Here is an 18,732-nt window from a genome sequence, read left to right as displayed (position 1 = left end):
GTGGATCACCTGGCTAAGCTGGCTTCAAGTAAAGATCAATGGGCGGACATGCAGTGCCCATTCGAGGTGAAAGTCAAACCGGAATTCGCCCCAGAAGTCATAGCCCTTCTTACGCCCGTCATAGGAGATTGGAGATCGTCGATCCAACAGCATCTCACAAACGGGACTTTGCCTCAAGACAAAGAGGAAGCCAGACGGACGGTAAGAAAAGAGGCATACTTCTGCATAATAAATGACCAGCTGTACAGGAAATCTTTTGGACACCCCTGGTTGAAATGTGTTACGATGGAAGAAGGACAAGAGATCCTCAAAGAATTACATGAGGGTGCTTGCGGAGCGCATGAAGCATCCGCCTCCATTCTGAAAAAGTCCAGGTTATCCGGATTTTATTGGCCCACGGCGGAACTCGATGCACAGAAACTGGTAGAGACTTGTCATAATTGCCAAGTCCATGCAAACGAGTCTCATACGGCTAAGCACTTACAAAAGCCTATTATTGAAGGACGACCCCTTGCCATCTAGGGTATTGACATTGTCGGCCCCTTCCCTCCTACCAAGAGACAAAGGAAATATGTGATAGTAGTTGTGGATCACTTCACGAAGTAGGTTGAGGCCGAAGCTATCTCCTCCATAAACGCAGAACGGATGGTCGAATTTGTAAGGGATAATATCATAAGAAGATTCGGAGTTCCTCACACGATTATCACCGACAATGGGACGCAGTTCAATTGTGGAGAGTTCAGGGCATTCTACGAAGGCCAAGACATTCAGAACAGGTTCACCTCTGTTTATTACCCCCAATCCAACGGGATGACTGAAGTTACAAATCAGACAATCGTCAAAGGCATAAAAAAGAGACTGGACGAACATAAAAAAAATGGGCGAATCAGCTGATGAGTGTCTTATGGGCATATAAGACCACTCCACGGACGGCAATAGGTGAATCACTATTCGCCCTCTCCTATGGCGTAGAAGCTGTGATCCCCGTAGAGATTCAGGTTCCTAGCGACAGAATTTTGTTCTATTGCGAGGACAAGAACGAACAAAGGTTGAGGGAAAGCCTCGATCAACTGGAGGCAAAAAGGGAGAAAGCGTATGCACGAATGGCCGTCTACAAACAGAGGATCGCAGCCTACCATGACAGACACGTCAAGCTCATGGATCTGAACCCGGGAGATCTAGTGCTTCGGAAGGCGGACAAAATTCAATCCACGGAGGGCAAAGGAAAGTTGGGAATCACCTGGACGGAACCATACAAGATAGTCACCAAAATTGGACCTGCCACATTCAAGATCCAAGATATGGAGGGGAACACACTGCCACGGATGTGGAATATTCAGAACCTCCGCAAGTATTTCGCCAGAGAGTAAAATGTAACCAAGGTCTTGAGTAATCTTTTTCCTTTAGTAAGGTTTTATCCCATGTGGTTTTTCTTATTAAAGGTTTTAATGAGGCTCACACATAGGACCAATTTGCTGTAATAAGGCGAATCGCCATTCGATAAAGAGAAATTTTCATCTTATAAATTCTTTCTTAAGTATTTTCTTGCAGCAATATAAATATTCCAGATTCAAAAAGGGGGAGGCAATAAAACGCATTCCCATGGTAGAATAATGTCATCATGGCATGACTACCTTCTCCTCAAAGATAGGAGAACAAATAAATCTCAACGGCGGATCAATTTACCTCAAAGATAGGAAATAATTGATCACCCTCAGAGGCAGAGTTAAAACATTTCTCAGACGTGAGATCTTTACACTCTCAAATACTCTTCCCAAAGAAGAATTTCAAGACCTAGCGGCGGATCGATTCACCTCAAAGGTAGGAAGCAAATAGATCGCCTAAGGCAGCTTAACTTCCTCAAAAGGAATAAAAAGCTTCAAAGCCTTCAAAAAGGCTCACACTCCAAGGTATGGTTGGCCACCTACCTCAAACCAGTACAATAAAGTCCTAAATACAAAAAATTTACTTGCTAAACGATATAAAGCATATAAGGTTAAAATTAAAAGCCAAAAGGCTTGCAAAAAATTGTACTTAGTTACAACGAAATCAAATGTTCACAGCATTATCCACTTGGGATTCTTTCTCAAGAGACGCATCCTGCAAAGGGACCTCCTTCTCCATATCAACGATCCTCGCTTGAGGAGCCGTGTCATTGACCTCTACAACATCTGCCTTATCCCCTGCTTCCTTAGACGTCTCATCAAGGTCATCCGCATCCAAGTTAACGATGGGCTTGACTTCCTCATCTAATCCTTTCAGCGCTTTTCGGACCTGGTCACGGATGAAGTCACGGGGATTTATCACTTTTTCATATCTGAGGGCCTCCTCAACCTTGGGGACCACGTACTCCGGATCTACAAAGACAATCTCCGGGTAGGCGACTCGAACGTAAGCCATGATCTTTTCACCATAGTAGTATGCTCGACTACCCGCCATCAATTCTGTGTTCATCAACACCGCTTTGTGATCCGCATCATCCTTCTCCATCTTCTCCTTCAGCAGGCGGATCTCGTCATCCTTCTTCTGATTAAGTGCAATAGCAGCGGTTGCATTGGCATTGGCATTGGCCAGTACCACCTCATTCTCTAGCCTCTGAATGGTAGCCTTATCCGCTACCCTTTAGAGAAGATCCGCCTCCATTGCGCGCATGTGAGCATAGGCCTGACAAGATAAAAGGACCGTTTAAGAAACAAAGTCTCTCTCATGGAGATCACCCTTTCATCCAAAAATGTAAAACATGAAGAGAAAAGCTTACTGAAAGGAGATCCCTTTTTCCCATCTTGGCATGATCAGACCCAAGAAACTTAGTCTGGTTCTCTTGAACCTCTCCCAACTGACCAATGGCTTCATTCAGGTCATTCACAACCGCCTCATTCCCCAGGGATCCCTTAGCACCATACTTGGAAACCCAGTACTTCCCCAAGTCAGGTTTGACCACCTACCCGAGCAAAAAGATCAGGATCTATAAAAACTAAAGAACAAAGATAAGTAAGCCGGTCGTACCTGCTCTTGGTGGGAACTCAACCAGTCCATCCTTGGCTTCCCAGCCTTCATGGCATTCGCCAGCAACTTCTCTCCACCGGCAGCAGCTGACCTCGTCTTCTTTCTAGGAGGGTTCGCAGCACCCTCCAAAGGGCGTTTCTCATCCCTCTTACTGGGATTCGCCACCTGCACATTCATTTGGGCCTCCAGCTCCTTCTGCTTCTTACGCCTCTCTACAAGGGCGCGACTGGCCTCAGACAAATCACTGACAAGGGAACAACAAAATAATCAAGGTTCAAGGAAGAAACAAAGGTCCCCCTCGCGGCGGATCAAGGGAATGTCATTCCTCATGAATTCCAGAGCATCGGCGTACGTCCAAGCATCCATTTTAATGCTCTTCATGAGATCCGCCACTTTCTCATCACTATCAGTCAGTATACGCAAGTCCCCAGCCATATGTTGAGGTTTAGCATTCCAATTCAATGGGAACCCCAGGGATTCGCTCTTGACAAAGAAAAACTTTTCGTCCCAGAGATGGATGTTCGACATCTTATCACTAAAAGGCGAATAGCCTTTGAATTTGACAAAGGTGAAGAAAGACTCATTTTGACGCTTCGAAGGCTTGTGAAGGGATCGGAAGACACGGGATGTACAGGTTACCCCCATATTCGAAGACAAAAAACAATTTAGAGCAATGTCTAACCATCCATTTGGATATAGCTGGCAAACGGTAATCCCGAAGAACTCCAAGATATCCGCCATCATCCTGGGAAGAGGAAGACGGAATCCCCGCTCCACATGACTCCTATATAGGGAGAGGTATCCCCTAGGGGGAAAGGCGGGTCGCTGATGAGCAGCCGCCAATTCGGTCCCATAGTTCTTAATACATGGGTAATGATCCGCCAAATTGGCAAGATCCGCGGCACTCATACGAGATGGAGTGATCTCCGCGCGGGGCTTTTTTTTCCTAATCGAAGTTGAAGGGGAAGCCTCCATTCCGAAAAAAGTCCTAGGGTTTATCACCGGAGCAGTAGGGACTACGACGACGAAAAGGTTTCGGGTTTCAATTAAACTGGGGCGACAATTTCTACGCTCTCTCACCGTATTATGTAACTCTGACAAGTTACAACTAGGGGTACTCTCGGATGAACTCGAGTTCTCAAAAGAAGACCAACTAAATGAGGGCTCAGAGGGGGTAGTCAAATCAAAGAGCTCAGAGGTAGAACCAGAGGAAGAACTCATATAAAAACCCAGAAGACAACAAAAACAGAACAAGGAGGACAACTTACATGGAAAATCGGAAGCTTCAAAGGTTCTTGACACAGGAAAAGCTCTGGAAAAACACAAGTAAAAACGGGGAAGATTTAGCAAATGAGGAAGAAATAGGGAAAAAGAGTTTGAAAAGACGCCGTCATTTACCTCGAGCGGAGTGTCCCTGACACCTGTCGCACGGTGGATGGCCCGGGACAGAGGAGCTATCAATGTTCCGCTTATTGACGGCACGCCAGGAAGACTAAAAGCCCTAAAGGACTTTAGCGGCATTTTAAGGGGGGCTTCTGATAACAACCAGATATTATTTACGAGACCAAAAAGGATATTTACCAAAACGACCGCGTATTCGGACGATCAGGAAAGCTATGGCGTATCAAGCAAGCCATCAAGGTGGCGAATCTCATAGATTCCTCCACACGCCATCCGTAGTCAAACCTACGGGAGACCCGCCATCACGCCTCGATTCGTCCAACGAACGGTTGAGCCGATTCTCAATAAAGGCAACTAATAACCTATTAATGAGCTGACGGTCATACTTGAATAAGATCAGTAACCGCCATTAATGAGGCATTAATGGAGACTTTCTAGTTACTAGGAGTTACGACTACATGACTATAAATAGCTTGCATCCCAAGCTATCGAGGTACACACTTTTACGCTCTCCTTAAACCCTACTTTATCAATACAGTTTATTCTCCTACTTTATACTGACTTTGGCATCGGAGCTTCCCCCCGTCGAACCCAACGACGCCCCCCGCAGGGAAGGATTCCGATCAAGAGTTCAGCACCGGTCATCAAATATATATATATATATATATATATATATATATATATATATATGAGAGAGCTCTTGTGAGAACCCTTTCCTATGTGAGAACTCACCTTAGGTGAGAACCACCCAAAACTACGTAGTTTTGGGTAGAAAAATAAAATAAAAAACACTAGAGCTTGGGAGAGTCGAACCTGAGACTCTATGTTTAGACTCCACACAACTTACCACTAAGCTAATTGCTTTCCTTGTAATTTATATCGCGCGCTGATTAATATACCATTGCTCTTTTAGCTTCTATTGTTTAATTTTGATGCATGCACTTATTAATATCGATTAAATATGCATAATAATAAATTATGCATAGAAAAAAAAAGAAATGTGCATAATAATGAATTATTAATAGAAAAAAAATCTAAGAACATGCTCTAATTTCTTATTTATTTAATTCATCTAGCTTCTATTGTTTAATATTTGACGCATGCACTTATTAATATCGATTAAATGTGCATTATAATGAATTATTAATAGAAAAAAAAGAAACGTGCATAATAATGAATTATTAATAGAAAAAAATCCAAGAACATGCTCTAATTTCTTATTTATTTAATTCCTCTATATTTTTTGTAATTTATGTTTTAAAATGTTAAGGACGATGTTCTAAATATTGTTACATGTGTTCTTAACTTTATAATTTGTGTTCTAAAAATTAAGTATAATGTTTAAAAAAACAGTAAATATATGGACCATTTTTGCATTTGTTCTATAATATAATTTATAACTCATATTCTAAATAACATAACGTATGTTCTAAAAAACATAACGTATGTTCTAAAGTTTATAGTTTGTACTCCAAAAATTAAGTATAATGTTCTAAAAAAATCAGTAGATATCTGGATTGTTTTTTCATTTGTTCCAAAAATATAATTTATAACTCATGTTCGAAAAAACATAACACATGTTCTAAAATACACAACGTATGTTCTAAAAAACATAACGTATGTTCTAAAGTTTGTAGTTTGTGTTCCAAAAATTAAGTATAATGTTCTAAAAAAATCAGTAGATATTTGGATCGTTTTTTCATTTGTTCCAAAAATATAATTTATAACTCATGTTCGAAAAAACATAACACATGTTCTAAAAAACATAACGTATGTTCTAAAAAATATGTCGTACGTTCTAAACTTCATAGTTCGTGTTTTAAAAGTTAAAATATATGTTGTTTCAAAAAAAAAGTTAAATTATATGTTATAACGTATGTTTAAAAAAATATATTTTCTTATATAACATAAATTACAAAATATAAAGGAATTAAATAAATAAGAAATTGGAGCATGTTCTTGAATTTTTTTCTATTAATAATTCATTATTATGCACATTTCTTTTTTTTATAATGTTCTAAAAAAATCAGTAGATATCTGGATCGTTTTTTCATTTGTTCTATAATATAATTTATAATTCATGTTCGAAAAAACATAACACGTGTTCTAAAAAACATAACGTATGTTTTAAAAAATATGTCGTACGTTCTAAACTTCATAGTTCGTGTTTTAAAAGTTAAAATATATGTTATAACGTATGTTTTAAAAAATATATTTTCTTATATAACATAAATTATAAAAATATAAAGGAATTAAATAAATAAGAAATTAGAGCATATTCTTGGATTTTTTTTCTATTAATAATTCATTATTATGCACATTTCTTTTTTTTCTATTAATAATTCATTATTATGCACATTTCTTTTTTTTCTATTAATAATTCATTATTATGCATATTTAATCGATATTAATAAGTGCATGCGTCAAATACTAAACAATGGAAGCTAAAAGGACCGTGGTATATTAAGCAGCGCGCGATATTATAAACAAAAAAAGCATTTGGCTCAGTGGTAAGTAATATGGAGTGTGGATGAAGAGACTTAGGTTTGAATCCCCTAGGTAGCAGTGTTTTTTATTTTATTTTCCTACTCAAAACTACGTAGTTTTGGATGGTTCTCACCTAAGGTGAGTTCTCACTTAGGGAATGGTTCTCACATGATCCCTCCCCTATATATATAGATGAGATCGTGTGTGACACATTTCTTATGGTGTGACAAGCCTTATTGTGTGACAAGAACCAATTTTATAATTAACCAAAAGGAGGTGGCAAATTTGTAAATAAAAGGAAAGAGAAAATTGTTTTATTTTTTTCTTTAAAATGCATTTTTCCAACTTTTTCAACCTTGTTTTTCAAAAAATTTTATACCGTTGGACTCGTCTTAATTAGACGGTCATTTTAAGATCCCAGAAGCTCGGGTAAAAAAATTTCCGGTGAATGGAATCAGGCGGTCTGTTTTTCTGTGAGAAACAAAATATCCAGAAAATTCTCAAAAAATTTCAAAAAATGTAAACCATTATTCTGAGAAACTTTAATTCTTGACTCAAAATGAGATTCCTTACGGTTTAGTCTCAAATCAACGAAATCTGGCGGTTAGATGGGCGTTTTCCGATAAAAAAAACCCGAAAGTGCCCAAAAAATTCTCAAACAATTTTAGAAAATGTAAAATATTATTTGGAGTAACTTTAATTCTTGAGTCGAAGTAATATTTCTTACAGTTTAGTCCCAATAAAACTTTTTCCTTAATTTTATCCATTTTACATCCTTCAACAATTTATTGGGTCAAAACCGTAAGAAATCCTGCTTCGGCCCAAGAATTAAAGTTTCTTAGAATAATGTTTTACATTTTCTGGAATTTTTTGATAATTTTCTTGGCACTTTTTTTCTCACCAGAAAACGTTCACCCGGATTCCGTTCACCGGAATTTTTTTTACTTGAACTTCAGGGATCTTAAAATGACCGTCTAATTTAGACGAGTCTAATAGTATAAAATTTTTTGAAAAACGAGGTTAGAAATGTCAGAAAAATATATTTTAAAGAAAAGAAATAAAACATTTTTCTGTTAGAACAATATAAGTATTATGTTGGAACAAATGGTACACTGATTTGGAACAAATGGTACACTGATTTGGAACAATGTAAGTAGGACAAAAAACGTGCCCAGAAAATTATCAAAAAATTCCAAAACATGTAAAAAATCATTTTAAGAAACTTTAATTCTTGGCTCAAAGCGAGATTCCTTATAGTTTTGACCCAATAAATTATCGAAGCATGTAAAATGGATAAAATTAAGGAACAAGTTTTATTAAGATTAAACCGTAAGAATTCCCACTTCGACCTAAGAATTAAAAATTTTTAGAATAATGTTTTACATTTTCTGGAATTTTTTGAGAATTTTCTGGGCACTTTTTTTCTCGCCCGAAAACGCCAACCCGGATTCCGTTCACCGGAATTTTTTTTACTTGAACTTCAGGGATCTTAAAATGACCGTCTAATTTAGATGAGTCTAATAATATAAAATTTTTCGAAAAACGAGGTTAGAAATGTCGGGAAAATGTATTTTAAAGAAAAAAATATAACAATTTTCTGTTGGAACAATATAAGTATTATATTGGAACAAATGGTACACTGATTTGGAACAATGTAAGTAAGAGAAAAAAGCGTGTCCAGAAAATTATCAAGAAATTCCAAAACATTTAAAGCATCATTTTAAGAAACTTTAATTCTTGGCTCAAAGCGAGATTCCTTACAGTTTTGACCCAACAAATTGTTGAGGCATGTAAAATGGATAAAATTAATGAAAAAGTTTTATTGGGACTACACCGTAAGAAATTCCGCTTCGACCCAAGAATTAAAGTTTCTTAGAATAATGTTTTACATTTTCTGGATGTTTTTGAGAATTTTCTAGGCACTTTTTTCTAGCCGGAAAACGTCCACCCGGATTCCGTTCACCGGAAATTTTTTTACTTGAGCTTCAGGGATCTTAAAATGACCGTCTAATTTAGACGAGTCTAATAGTATAAAAAATTTCGAAAAAAGATGTTAGAGATGTCGGAAAAATGTATTTTAAAGAAAAGAAATAAAACAATTTTCTCTATCCTCTCTTTCATTTTATTTACAAATTTGTCACCTTGCTTTTTTTAATTATCATCAAAACTACGTAATTTTGTTATGTCACACAATAAGCTCCTTGTCACACCCTAACTCATTGTCACACTGGATCTCACCCCTATATATATAGGTAAAGGCTATGCTTATTTTGTTTTTAACAAAGTAAGTCTTACTCTGTGTGTTTTCATCATTGGATTAATTTTCTAATCCATCATCCAATGGTGAAAACACACCAAGTAATGATACTTTGTCAAAAACCAAATAACCATAGAAGGCAATATATATATATATATATTGTCACATGACAGTTTCAAATAATTAGCTTAAACAATTTAAATATATAATTTTTTTAATTATTGTGTCATTTAACGTGGTTGTCACATTATTTGTTGCAATAAAAAAAGTTCAATGATTCAATCACTTTTTTTTTCAAATTGGTAAAAACTTGAGTGATGATCGGTGAATTTACCTTTTTAGAAGGCTAAACTATCATCTCTTGACCATTTCCTGAGGGTTAAGAAAAAGCATATACTGTACTCTTCCAAAAAAAACATATACTGTACCCAAAATTTTGAGTATTATTTCAGTGCATTCTCAAAATTTTAATTTGCAATTTAAATGCTCCAAATTTTAATTTCAGTACCAAAAGCTCTCACACCTTCACCTTTTAGTCTTTAATTATTTTTAGTTAGATCTAGTTAATTGGTTGAGCATTGCATATTTTCTTTTTGAGAGAATCTTCTTTCAGTTAAAATTTTGAACTTGATTAAAAGAAGATCGATAATCTCCAAAACTTGAAGAGTTATTAGCTCTTTTAATTTGCTTAATCTGATTTAATCAACTCCCAATTACTAAGTGGCCAAATCAAATCGAACAAATTAAAACATGTATTTTTTTTTTTTGGTAGGATAGGAAAAGAAAAACAAACAAAATTAAAACATGTATTACTTTAACTAAATTCATGAAATCACAAAGCCATTTTAAACAAGTTTAGAAAGCCAAGATGCGACTTCAAGTAAATTATGAGGATCAATACTTCACTTAGCAAATTTAGGAAATTAATCTCTAAAATTTAAAGTGTCAAGTGGATTTTTTTAGATCAAGCTCGGAGAGCCACTAATATATTCAGCCTAAAATCTATTATTGTGTGCATCCTAATATAGTCAACCTGTTTACGGCCTAATAACATATTCAGCCAAACATCTATTATTATGTACATTTGAACTTATTAAGTATTGAGATTATTACCACTCAACCCAATCTTACTTGATACAATTATGAAACTCCATGACATCTCAATTAGCTTTTCCACAAATGATATGTCATTTATAAATTCATACAAGCATGCCACCAATAATTTTAGACTCAAATATCACCTAAACAACAAACAATTGATGAAAAGCTCAACCAAAATTATTGGCAAGCTAAGCTCTTCACTGTGACAAGTTTGAAAATGTAAATCCTAATTAAAGCACCTTTGGGAATCAAAATAAAACACATACCATTTGCTATTCCTTTAGCTTACCAAAGGGTTGCCGCCGTTTGAGGGCAAGATGACCTATCACTGTTGCAAAAATCCATTTATAGATACAACATGACATGACAAATAACTGGAGACATTACTATGAAGAATAAATATGTGAATTCACTGCTGTATTTAGAGCTAAAAAAATCAATGATAGGCTTATTAAGCTGCAATAATACAAACCTGATCTAATCAAAATAGTCCTGCAATCAGCAAGTGGAAATATATCTGAGAATCACATTGTATCCAATATGGTACATTTAGTCAATGATAAATAGGCCTTACCAGCTGTGATCCAAAAAATGGTAGAAGAACTAAATGCAGATTTCCACAGTAAGCAACATATTTTGATAATGCCTAGCTTCCTGCGTGCTATTTGGAAATAGAGCATTAGATGACAATCGGAACTCAGCGCGTAAATTAGCAGCTATGCTCTGAAACAGAGCATTTAGATTGGAAAGCCTCTGGTTTTCTAGTCTAGCATCTACCATAAGAGGAATGACTTTATGACACTATGGACGTAAATTTTCCGAATTAATGGATTTTGTCATGCAGGGAAATCACCAAATGATGAGCATCATCTAAGAGCTTCCACACATCAAGTTGTCCAGCCATGCTATTGCACTCCCTTAAAATATCCTCCATGCTGCTATACTTCTCTATAATTAATTTCCTTCTCTGTAACACTGAAGCTGCAATTGCATAAAGCAGCAAATCTTCTGTTGGAGGAGCTTTCTGTCTGATCCTGCTCCATGCGGATTTACCAATGCCACTCCTAATGGCTGCCTGATCTGCCCACATCACTTCCCAGAGACAAAGTGCTTGTTCAAATGTTAACTCCCGTCGAAATAGCACTACCACCATTCGATAAACAAAAAAGCAATCCTCGGCCTGCAGCATCTCCAAGTGCCTGTACAGGTGTGAGTCTTTGGATTTGATGATCTTAGAAACAATACTCAATTGCCTTCGGATCCCCACCTCATCAAGCCTAAAATTATGACGAGCCTTCCTCATGAAACTCACAAAGCACCAGAAAGCATCGTGATCCTCCGTAATGACAGCGATAATTGGAGTAAGTAGATCGCTCATTCCTTGGCAATAACCAATTTCAGTATCATAGAGTGCATATGCCTCAAGAATAGCAACCAAACGAGCAGCATGGAAAATCCTGCCAGGTTCCAGGTGATCGTAATCCTTTAATCCAACAGCCTCCGCATGATGGCGTGCTGTATCCTCTGATACTGAAGCCTGAGCTGGAGAGTATGGCATCCATTCTGAATTTGCACGCACTGCATCAAGAAGGATGATCCGCTGCCATGTAAGAAAAGTTTCAGTAGTACCATGCTGGTTTGTCTGGAGCTTTATTGAGGGAGAGATGTTCTTTTCGGGAGGCACAAGGGGATCATTCTCTTCCTTGCCTTCTGAAGAAGAGGAAGCTGAAATGACCTCAGGGTCTTCAGAGGAGTCTGAATCAGTATTTACGGCAGAGGCATCACTGCTTGTCACCTGTCCTGAATTCTCATCACCTTGCAACAGTGCACTGGAGGGATCATCAGAATCCTCTACATCCCGGCCTTTTTCCTCGCTGGAAATGATCTTTCTGGGACTAGTTGTTTCTTCATAACCAGAAGAATCCGTATCTTGAACAAGACTTGTGCAGTCCTGTTTGTTGCTTGCTTCAGCACTTTCTTTCAATTTTAAGTTTTGTTTGCTGAGTTTGAGCAGTTTCTGGCACTTCCTACGGAGTTTCTCATATTCCTTCCTATAACAATTGGTAGTGAAAAAGAACAATAAGAATATAAAGCAAGGGCAGAGAAAGAAGAGACTACCACTAGAGATGATAAACTACCCAATATCTATCTCATTCTGACAGCAGAGTAACAGTAAGAAGTTAATTTGATCGAATGAGATTGGTAAAAGTACCGATTTTGGCTTCTTTTATTATCTCTTTCTTCTTCGGAACTGTTTAAGTCATAACTGTCAAAATAAAAGGACAAAGAAAAAGAATTGGTCATCCTGTTGACATTTTCCAGGGAAAATGTTAAGATATGAATCCAGCATATAGTTCTTCATAGAAATTCAAGTTTTGACAATTAAGAAATGCATGTAAACTTCTGATAAATGATAACATGACATTGCATTATTTAATATATAGATAGATAGAACTGAATCTCATTTTCAGAACGAAAATCTAACATAAGCACATGAAATATAGAAGACTTGTTTTCTTTTTGATAGCAGAAATCTTACTGTGTGAAGTAACACTGTTCATATGAGTCAAATGAAAAATAATTAGTTAATACTTAATACTAGGTAGGATATTGCCTTTAGTCTATTCTCTAACATATCACCAAGTAAAAATGCACTGCAGTTCATGGTCATCTGGATTGATTATAATCCTTGTCCAACCATTCAAATAACAAGAACCCCTTAACTTCTAGTTTATTTTAGTTTCTTTTCAGCAAAGGTCTTGACAACAAATTCGATGTTTATCATTGATGAAAGTAGCATGAATCACAAAACTGATTCTTAAAAAGGACTAATACAAGGTTGAAGAATGCTTACACTCCAAGAAGAAAAGGCCATACTTCCGCTCTAATAGTTGGGTCTACTCCCTACATTAGAAATGTTAGATATAAATATTCCTACCATAATGCCATAGCAACGCGAACACGCAGAAATACTGTACATTACTCACCCCACTCCGAACTTTTTTCAACAGCTTAACTCCACCATCTTCAAGCCTCCCATCTGGTGTAAACAAACTTTTCCATTGCTGTGGAGAAAGGGCGTGTTTTCTTTTTTTGTGAGACCACGGTGATTTAAGATGACCCCTGAAATGGAAGGACAATCATAAGAATGAACAAGTAAACAAGCGTAAGCATATTTCCTTACGAACAAAAACAAAACTAAGATGAAAGGATACAAATCGGAAGCAAACTAGCCAGGCAGCATGTTGGTGGAGGGAGATATTACATCAACTCTCATTGTCCATAGAAAGAGTATTAGTAATTTAAGCAAACAGGTATGTGCAATTCTAACTAGAAAGCAAAATTATGGTAGGATAAGAAGTTAAAAGAGCCACAAGTATCAAAATGCCCCTACTAGTCCCAGAACAGTATAATGTGCTGAGAAAGAGACAAACAAGGACATTCACATTGAATTCATTGAAGCAACTAGATAATTCAAAAAGGGCTAATACTGCTAAGTTGGAATGCTAATCATATCTACAAAAAACATTTCAGTGTTGAATGCAAGAGGGGAACGGATAAGATTGAGCTGATATAATGCCTAAACGTGAAAGATCGGATCTGTGAAGGAATAGAGAAGAATCATAAAAGCTAGATGGAAAAGAAAAATAACCGACGAGGAGAGGACATGAAAATAAATTAACAATTAAATGAATCGAACCCAAAGGAATCCACGAAAACGGCCAATTATATGAGATGGTAAAGAATTTAATGATGATGACGAAGTGTAATTTCGTCTCTAACCCTTCATTTACTTCAATTATTGCCTCAATTGCTACTCTCATATATCATTTTTGCTGACAAATCCCAGAAGAAAATAATTGTATCTCTGTTTGCTTACTAGAATAATAGAATTTGCGTTTCTTTCTTTCAATTAGACAATCAAATCGAACAGAAGTGTTCATATTCTCTAAATATTACCTACTGGTTGTGTAGAAAATGGCAGCGAACACCGCAATTCCGGCCAAAGCCGTTACGGCAACAGCTGTTCTAGACTGAGGAGCATTAACGGCCCACCAGAATCCACCACTAAAACTGCTAACGCCGAAACCGCCACCAGAACGAGGTATTCCATTGGGAGGGTTGTAACCGGGGTTGTACATTGAATTGGATAAACCGGATCCAAGAAATTACTTGAATAGAATGTCTCTTCCTCCTCCCTTTTATCTTCTTGCCGTGAGTGCCATGCCAAGTGAGTTTTTAAGGTTCCATGCCAAAGTATAGCAGAAACAAGGAATTTGATTCTGTTAGGGTTTGGGTTCTTTTTAACTTTAACTACCTCTTTCGGCTTCGTTCGAAGGAGGAAATTCTGAAGGGTCGATATAGAAATGGTTATAAATAATCCAAGGAAATTTTGCAGAGTATAATATTCATATCATATTATCTACATAGTATTTTATAAGATTTTTTTTTTTTTTTTTTGACAATCTCATCATATAAATCATAAGTCACAAACATTTTACAAAGGTTTCTTCAAAAAAAAAAAAAAAAAAAACATTTTACAAAGGTTAGTCCTCACATTTTTACTCAATACTAGACTTGTTCTTAGGTCAGGTTCGGGGAAGGGCCCAGTGGGCTTTTGTCTTAAAATGCTCAGTTCAAGCCTAGTTTAGTCCGCTGTTAATTTAGGCGGGCTCGGACCAAACTGGACTCGAACTCAAAAATCAAATCTCAAAATCCAACTCATATAAGCCAATTTAAATATATATTTATAATTTTTAATAAACAAAAAAATAAATTTATATTTAGAAATAAATATTAATATATAAATTTTAGTAATTAATATTAATAGGCGGGTTGGGTTGACCGACCCATGCTATTTTTATAAATCTCAAGTCCGGCAAAAAAAAAGAGAAGGGATTTAGCGGGTCTAGACCTAAAAACAAATTTAAAGTCCAAGCCCGGTCCAGGGGACACGGGCCTGGGCGAGCCGGGCAAGTACTCGGGCTTGTGAACAGGTCTACTCAACACACGATTTGATATTCGTATTTTAATAATATATTATTTAATCTTTAATTTATTTTATTCAATTGTTTAGTACCTTAAATATTTAAATTATTAAACAATTTAGTCTCTTTGTAAAGAACTAGATTGTTGGATAGAACAAAAGTTATGACTAAATAATGTATTAGATAAAAATGCAGGGACTGATAAATTATTTACTCTATTAGAAATTAGGTTCCAAGCAATATCCGAATAGTCCTCCATCAACACAGTACAATTGGAGTTCTAAAATCTCTTACCCAACTAGAGATTTGAAAACTAGTACTTATAATAACTAAAGGCATGTTCCAAGTATATGGAGATAATAATTTGGAGTTGGAGACTTTCATATACAAGTCATTAAACATGGATATGGATGTGAATAGACATGTGTTTCTGTTGATTTAGATTGTTGTTTGGTGAAAATGATAGAGCTTTTGCTCTATTCATCATATAAATGCTACTGCGGTTTTGAAATTGCTTACACATAACCAATGATTATGATAAGTTTGTAGTGACTAGCTTTCGTTTTTCCTTCCTTGTGTCAAAAACATTCTTAAGTATTTAAAATGACTAAAGGTATGTTCCGAGTATATGAAGATGATAATTTGAAAGTTGGAGACCTCCATATACAAGTCATCAAACAGATAAAGATTATTTCACAGAATATAAGTTTATTCTGAAAGAGGTACATTTAGCTGGAATAGTTCCTAGCAGGGAACTGTAGCCGAGTCAAGACCAAATCAGAGTATATAGCAGCTTCAAAAGCAGCTAAAAATGAAGTTTGAAATAGAAGTTCATTACTAAACTAGGCGTGGTACCTAATATTGTTAATGGGATTAACAATAGCGTTGTTGCACAAACTAAGGACCTGCGGTCTCATAATACGTCCAAATAATGCCTCAATCGTTACTATATCTTCCGAGAGATAAATAACTAGAGTAGATGTGAGAATTAAAAAAGTGCCCATCAAGGACAATCTTGTAGATCCATTTAAAGAATGCCTCGCCCCAAAATGTTCATGATCGTCATGTGAACGCTTATGAGAATGTTTTTAGAAACAATTGGCTTTAGTCCAAGTGGAAGATGTTAGAGTTTAGTGTCTTATAGAAAATTGTTGTGAGATACATGGTCGATCATGGACCTAGGCCGAGAGTGCGGCGGCCTAGGGCCCAAGACTATAGGGGGGCCAAAAATTTTTTTAGCTCTATAAATATATGGAGTAATTTTTTTATATACATATATTAATACTATTTAGGTTTTAAAGGGTCCAAATAATTGATATTTTAGACTTAAAAGGGTGCAATTAGTTTTTTTGAATATAGGTTAAGAGTTAATTTAAAACAATTGTGAAACATCTTTTTGACTTTGGATAAATATAAGGGATAAGTACAAAAAAAATGCATGTGGTTTACACGTTTTACAAACGCGAACTTGTGGTTTTTTTTTTTTTACAAAAAGAGGTCGGTGCTAAACGCCGTTAGCAAACAGAGGCAAAATTGACTAACGGTGTTAAAATTCAAAGAGAAAAGAGTTAATTTGGTCCTTATATTTATTTATTTTCTAAATTAACCCCTAATTATCTAATTATCACAAATAAACCACAAAATCAAAAATAAAAATAAAAAATATCATCTTCTCCATCTCTTTTTTATTTTTTATTTTCCTTCTTCTTTCTCTCTCTCCTCTCTCTCCTCTCTTCTTCTTCTTCTTCCTCTCCTTTTCTTCTCCTTTTCTTCTATTTTTAAAAAAAAAAAATTTGATTCCAAAATTTCTGGAAATTAAAAAAAGAAAAAAAAAAGAAGAAAAAAAGAAGAAGAAGAATAGAAGAGAGTACAGGAGGAAGAAGAAGAATCTATTTTAATCTATTTGAAGAAGAGGAAGAAGAAGAAAAAGAAGAAGAAGAAGAAAATGGCAGGTTTTTTTATATATTTTAATTTTCTTTTTATTATTTTTATTATTTTTTTATTTTTATTTTTGATTTTGGAGTTTATTTGTGATAATTAGATAATTAGGGGGGTTAATTTATAAAATAAATAAATATAAGGACCAAATTAACTCTTTTCTCTTTGAATTTTAACACCGTTAGTCAATTTTGCCTCTATTTACTAACGACGTTTAGCACAAACCTCTTTTTGTAAAAAAAAAAACCACAAGTTCGTGTTTGTAAAACGTGTAAACCACATACATTTTTTTTGTACTTATCCCTAAATAAAACCATGTTAGGCAAACATAATAATACGTAATGTACAATTATTAATTTATTAGAATGTATTTTAAATTTTTACGTATATTTTTTTATTAAAGGGACACTTATGTCTTATTTCGCCATGGGCCCATAAATTGTCAATACTGGCCCTGGTGGGATATAAACTATTTGTAAATGAATCGTTTATTATCATTTGTTTTATGAGATATAGTGTGTTTAACTATATAAAGACATTAATCTTTTATCATAACTAATTAAGTTAAATAAAAGAAATCTCAAGTTTATTTAAGCAATCATAAAGTGTTCATACAAGCATGAAGTGAGACTATACTTTATAATAAGTCAATAAACTTAAATTGCCCCAAGTCAAGTGATGTGTTTAGGGATTAACATAATGTTGCTGAGACTTGCATGTAATAATATAATCTGTTGTGAACAGAGAGCTGACCTCACAAGTTTTAGGTATTCGGATATCTATGCAGTTACATGGATCCGGTGAAGGAGTTCATTAGGATTGGACACCCGACTTGAGATAATAGGATAGATAGATTTATCTAAATATCATATGTTTTATCTCAAATGGTATTAGTAGGTATAAGTAATCCTCAAACTCAAATAAAAATTAATTAGTGATTATGGATTATGGAGTGTAATGCTTTGACTCTGTCCAAATACGATTCATAACAAAGAGAACTTTGTGGTGTGTGAGGGAAGACATTGGGTATCATATAAAGTAATTGTAGAGTAGTTAATGTTAGATTGAGCATTCGTCACTCCTGATAGATAAAAGATATATCCATGACCTCTTGTGGAAGAATTAACTGGAAATCCTTAGGGTTAAGAGTAGAAATGGAGATTTCACTTAACCTATCTATTCAGAGTTAATTCTACATGGACAAGTAAAACATACGTCTCATAATATGTAACTTGACATATTTCATAGTTATAGATTCGTCTTAAGATATAGCTGATGAATGATCGAATTATACTGGACATAATACAGAAAGGTAAATACCAGTATCAACCTGGCTCCTTATCACTCTAGAGGAATATTTACGGTTCTACTACTACTAGTAACAGTCTTCAAACTCATTCTGTTATATATTTAGTTGAGATTAATTAGGTTGAATTAATTCCAATAAATATATACGGCTATTAGCGGTAAGAACTTATTAAGTTGCACATGGAACTTGAAATCAGAGGACAGAATGGTAATTAAGAGAGAGAAAGTGTATGTGTTGAAATATGC

General features: G+C 35.5%; 1 protein-coding gene across 2 annotated transcripts; it reads right to left on the bottom strand.

The window, feature by feature from the left end:
- Positions 1 to 10,654: 10,654 nt before the first annotated feature.
- LOC136219581 (rab GTPase-activating protein 22-like) lies at positions 10,655 to 14,660 on the bottom strand. Of its 2 annotated transcripts, XR_010684198.1 has the most exons (6): positions 14,213 to 14,660; positions 13,240 to 13,375; positions 13,107 to 13,156; positions 12,465 to 12,518; positions 10,827 to 12,303; positions 10,655 to 10,744 (listed from the first exon to the last, which is right to left on the bottom strand). XR_010684198.1 is itself a non-coding variant. In XM_066007040.1 (5 exons), exons 1-5 carry the CDS (start codon positions 14,392 to 14,394, stop codon positions 11,076 to 11,078), a joined length of 1,650 nt encoding a protein of 549 aa, XP_065863112.1. In that variant the 5' UTR covers positions 14,395 to 14,660; the 3' UTR covers positions 10,655 to 11,075. The 2 variants fall into 2 exon arrangements, 1 of the variants encoding a protein (XP_065863112.1); XM_066007040.1 differs by having other exon boundaries at positions 10,655 to 12,303.
- Positions 14,661 to 18,732: the final 4,072 nt, after the last annotated feature.

Source organism: Euphorbia lathyris, chromosome 2, assembly GCF_963576675.1.
Source record: "Euphorbia lathyris chromosome 2, ddEupLath1.1, whole genome shotgun sequence".
In the NCBI taxonomy this organism is placed as follows: domain Eukaryota; kingdom Viridiplantae; phylum Streptophyta; class Magnoliopsida; order Malpighiales; family Euphorbiaceae; genus Euphorbia; species Euphorbia lathyris.
The sequence above is the reverse complement of the archived record's forward strand: the minus strand, read 5'-3'. Positions and strand labels throughout refer to the sequence as shown.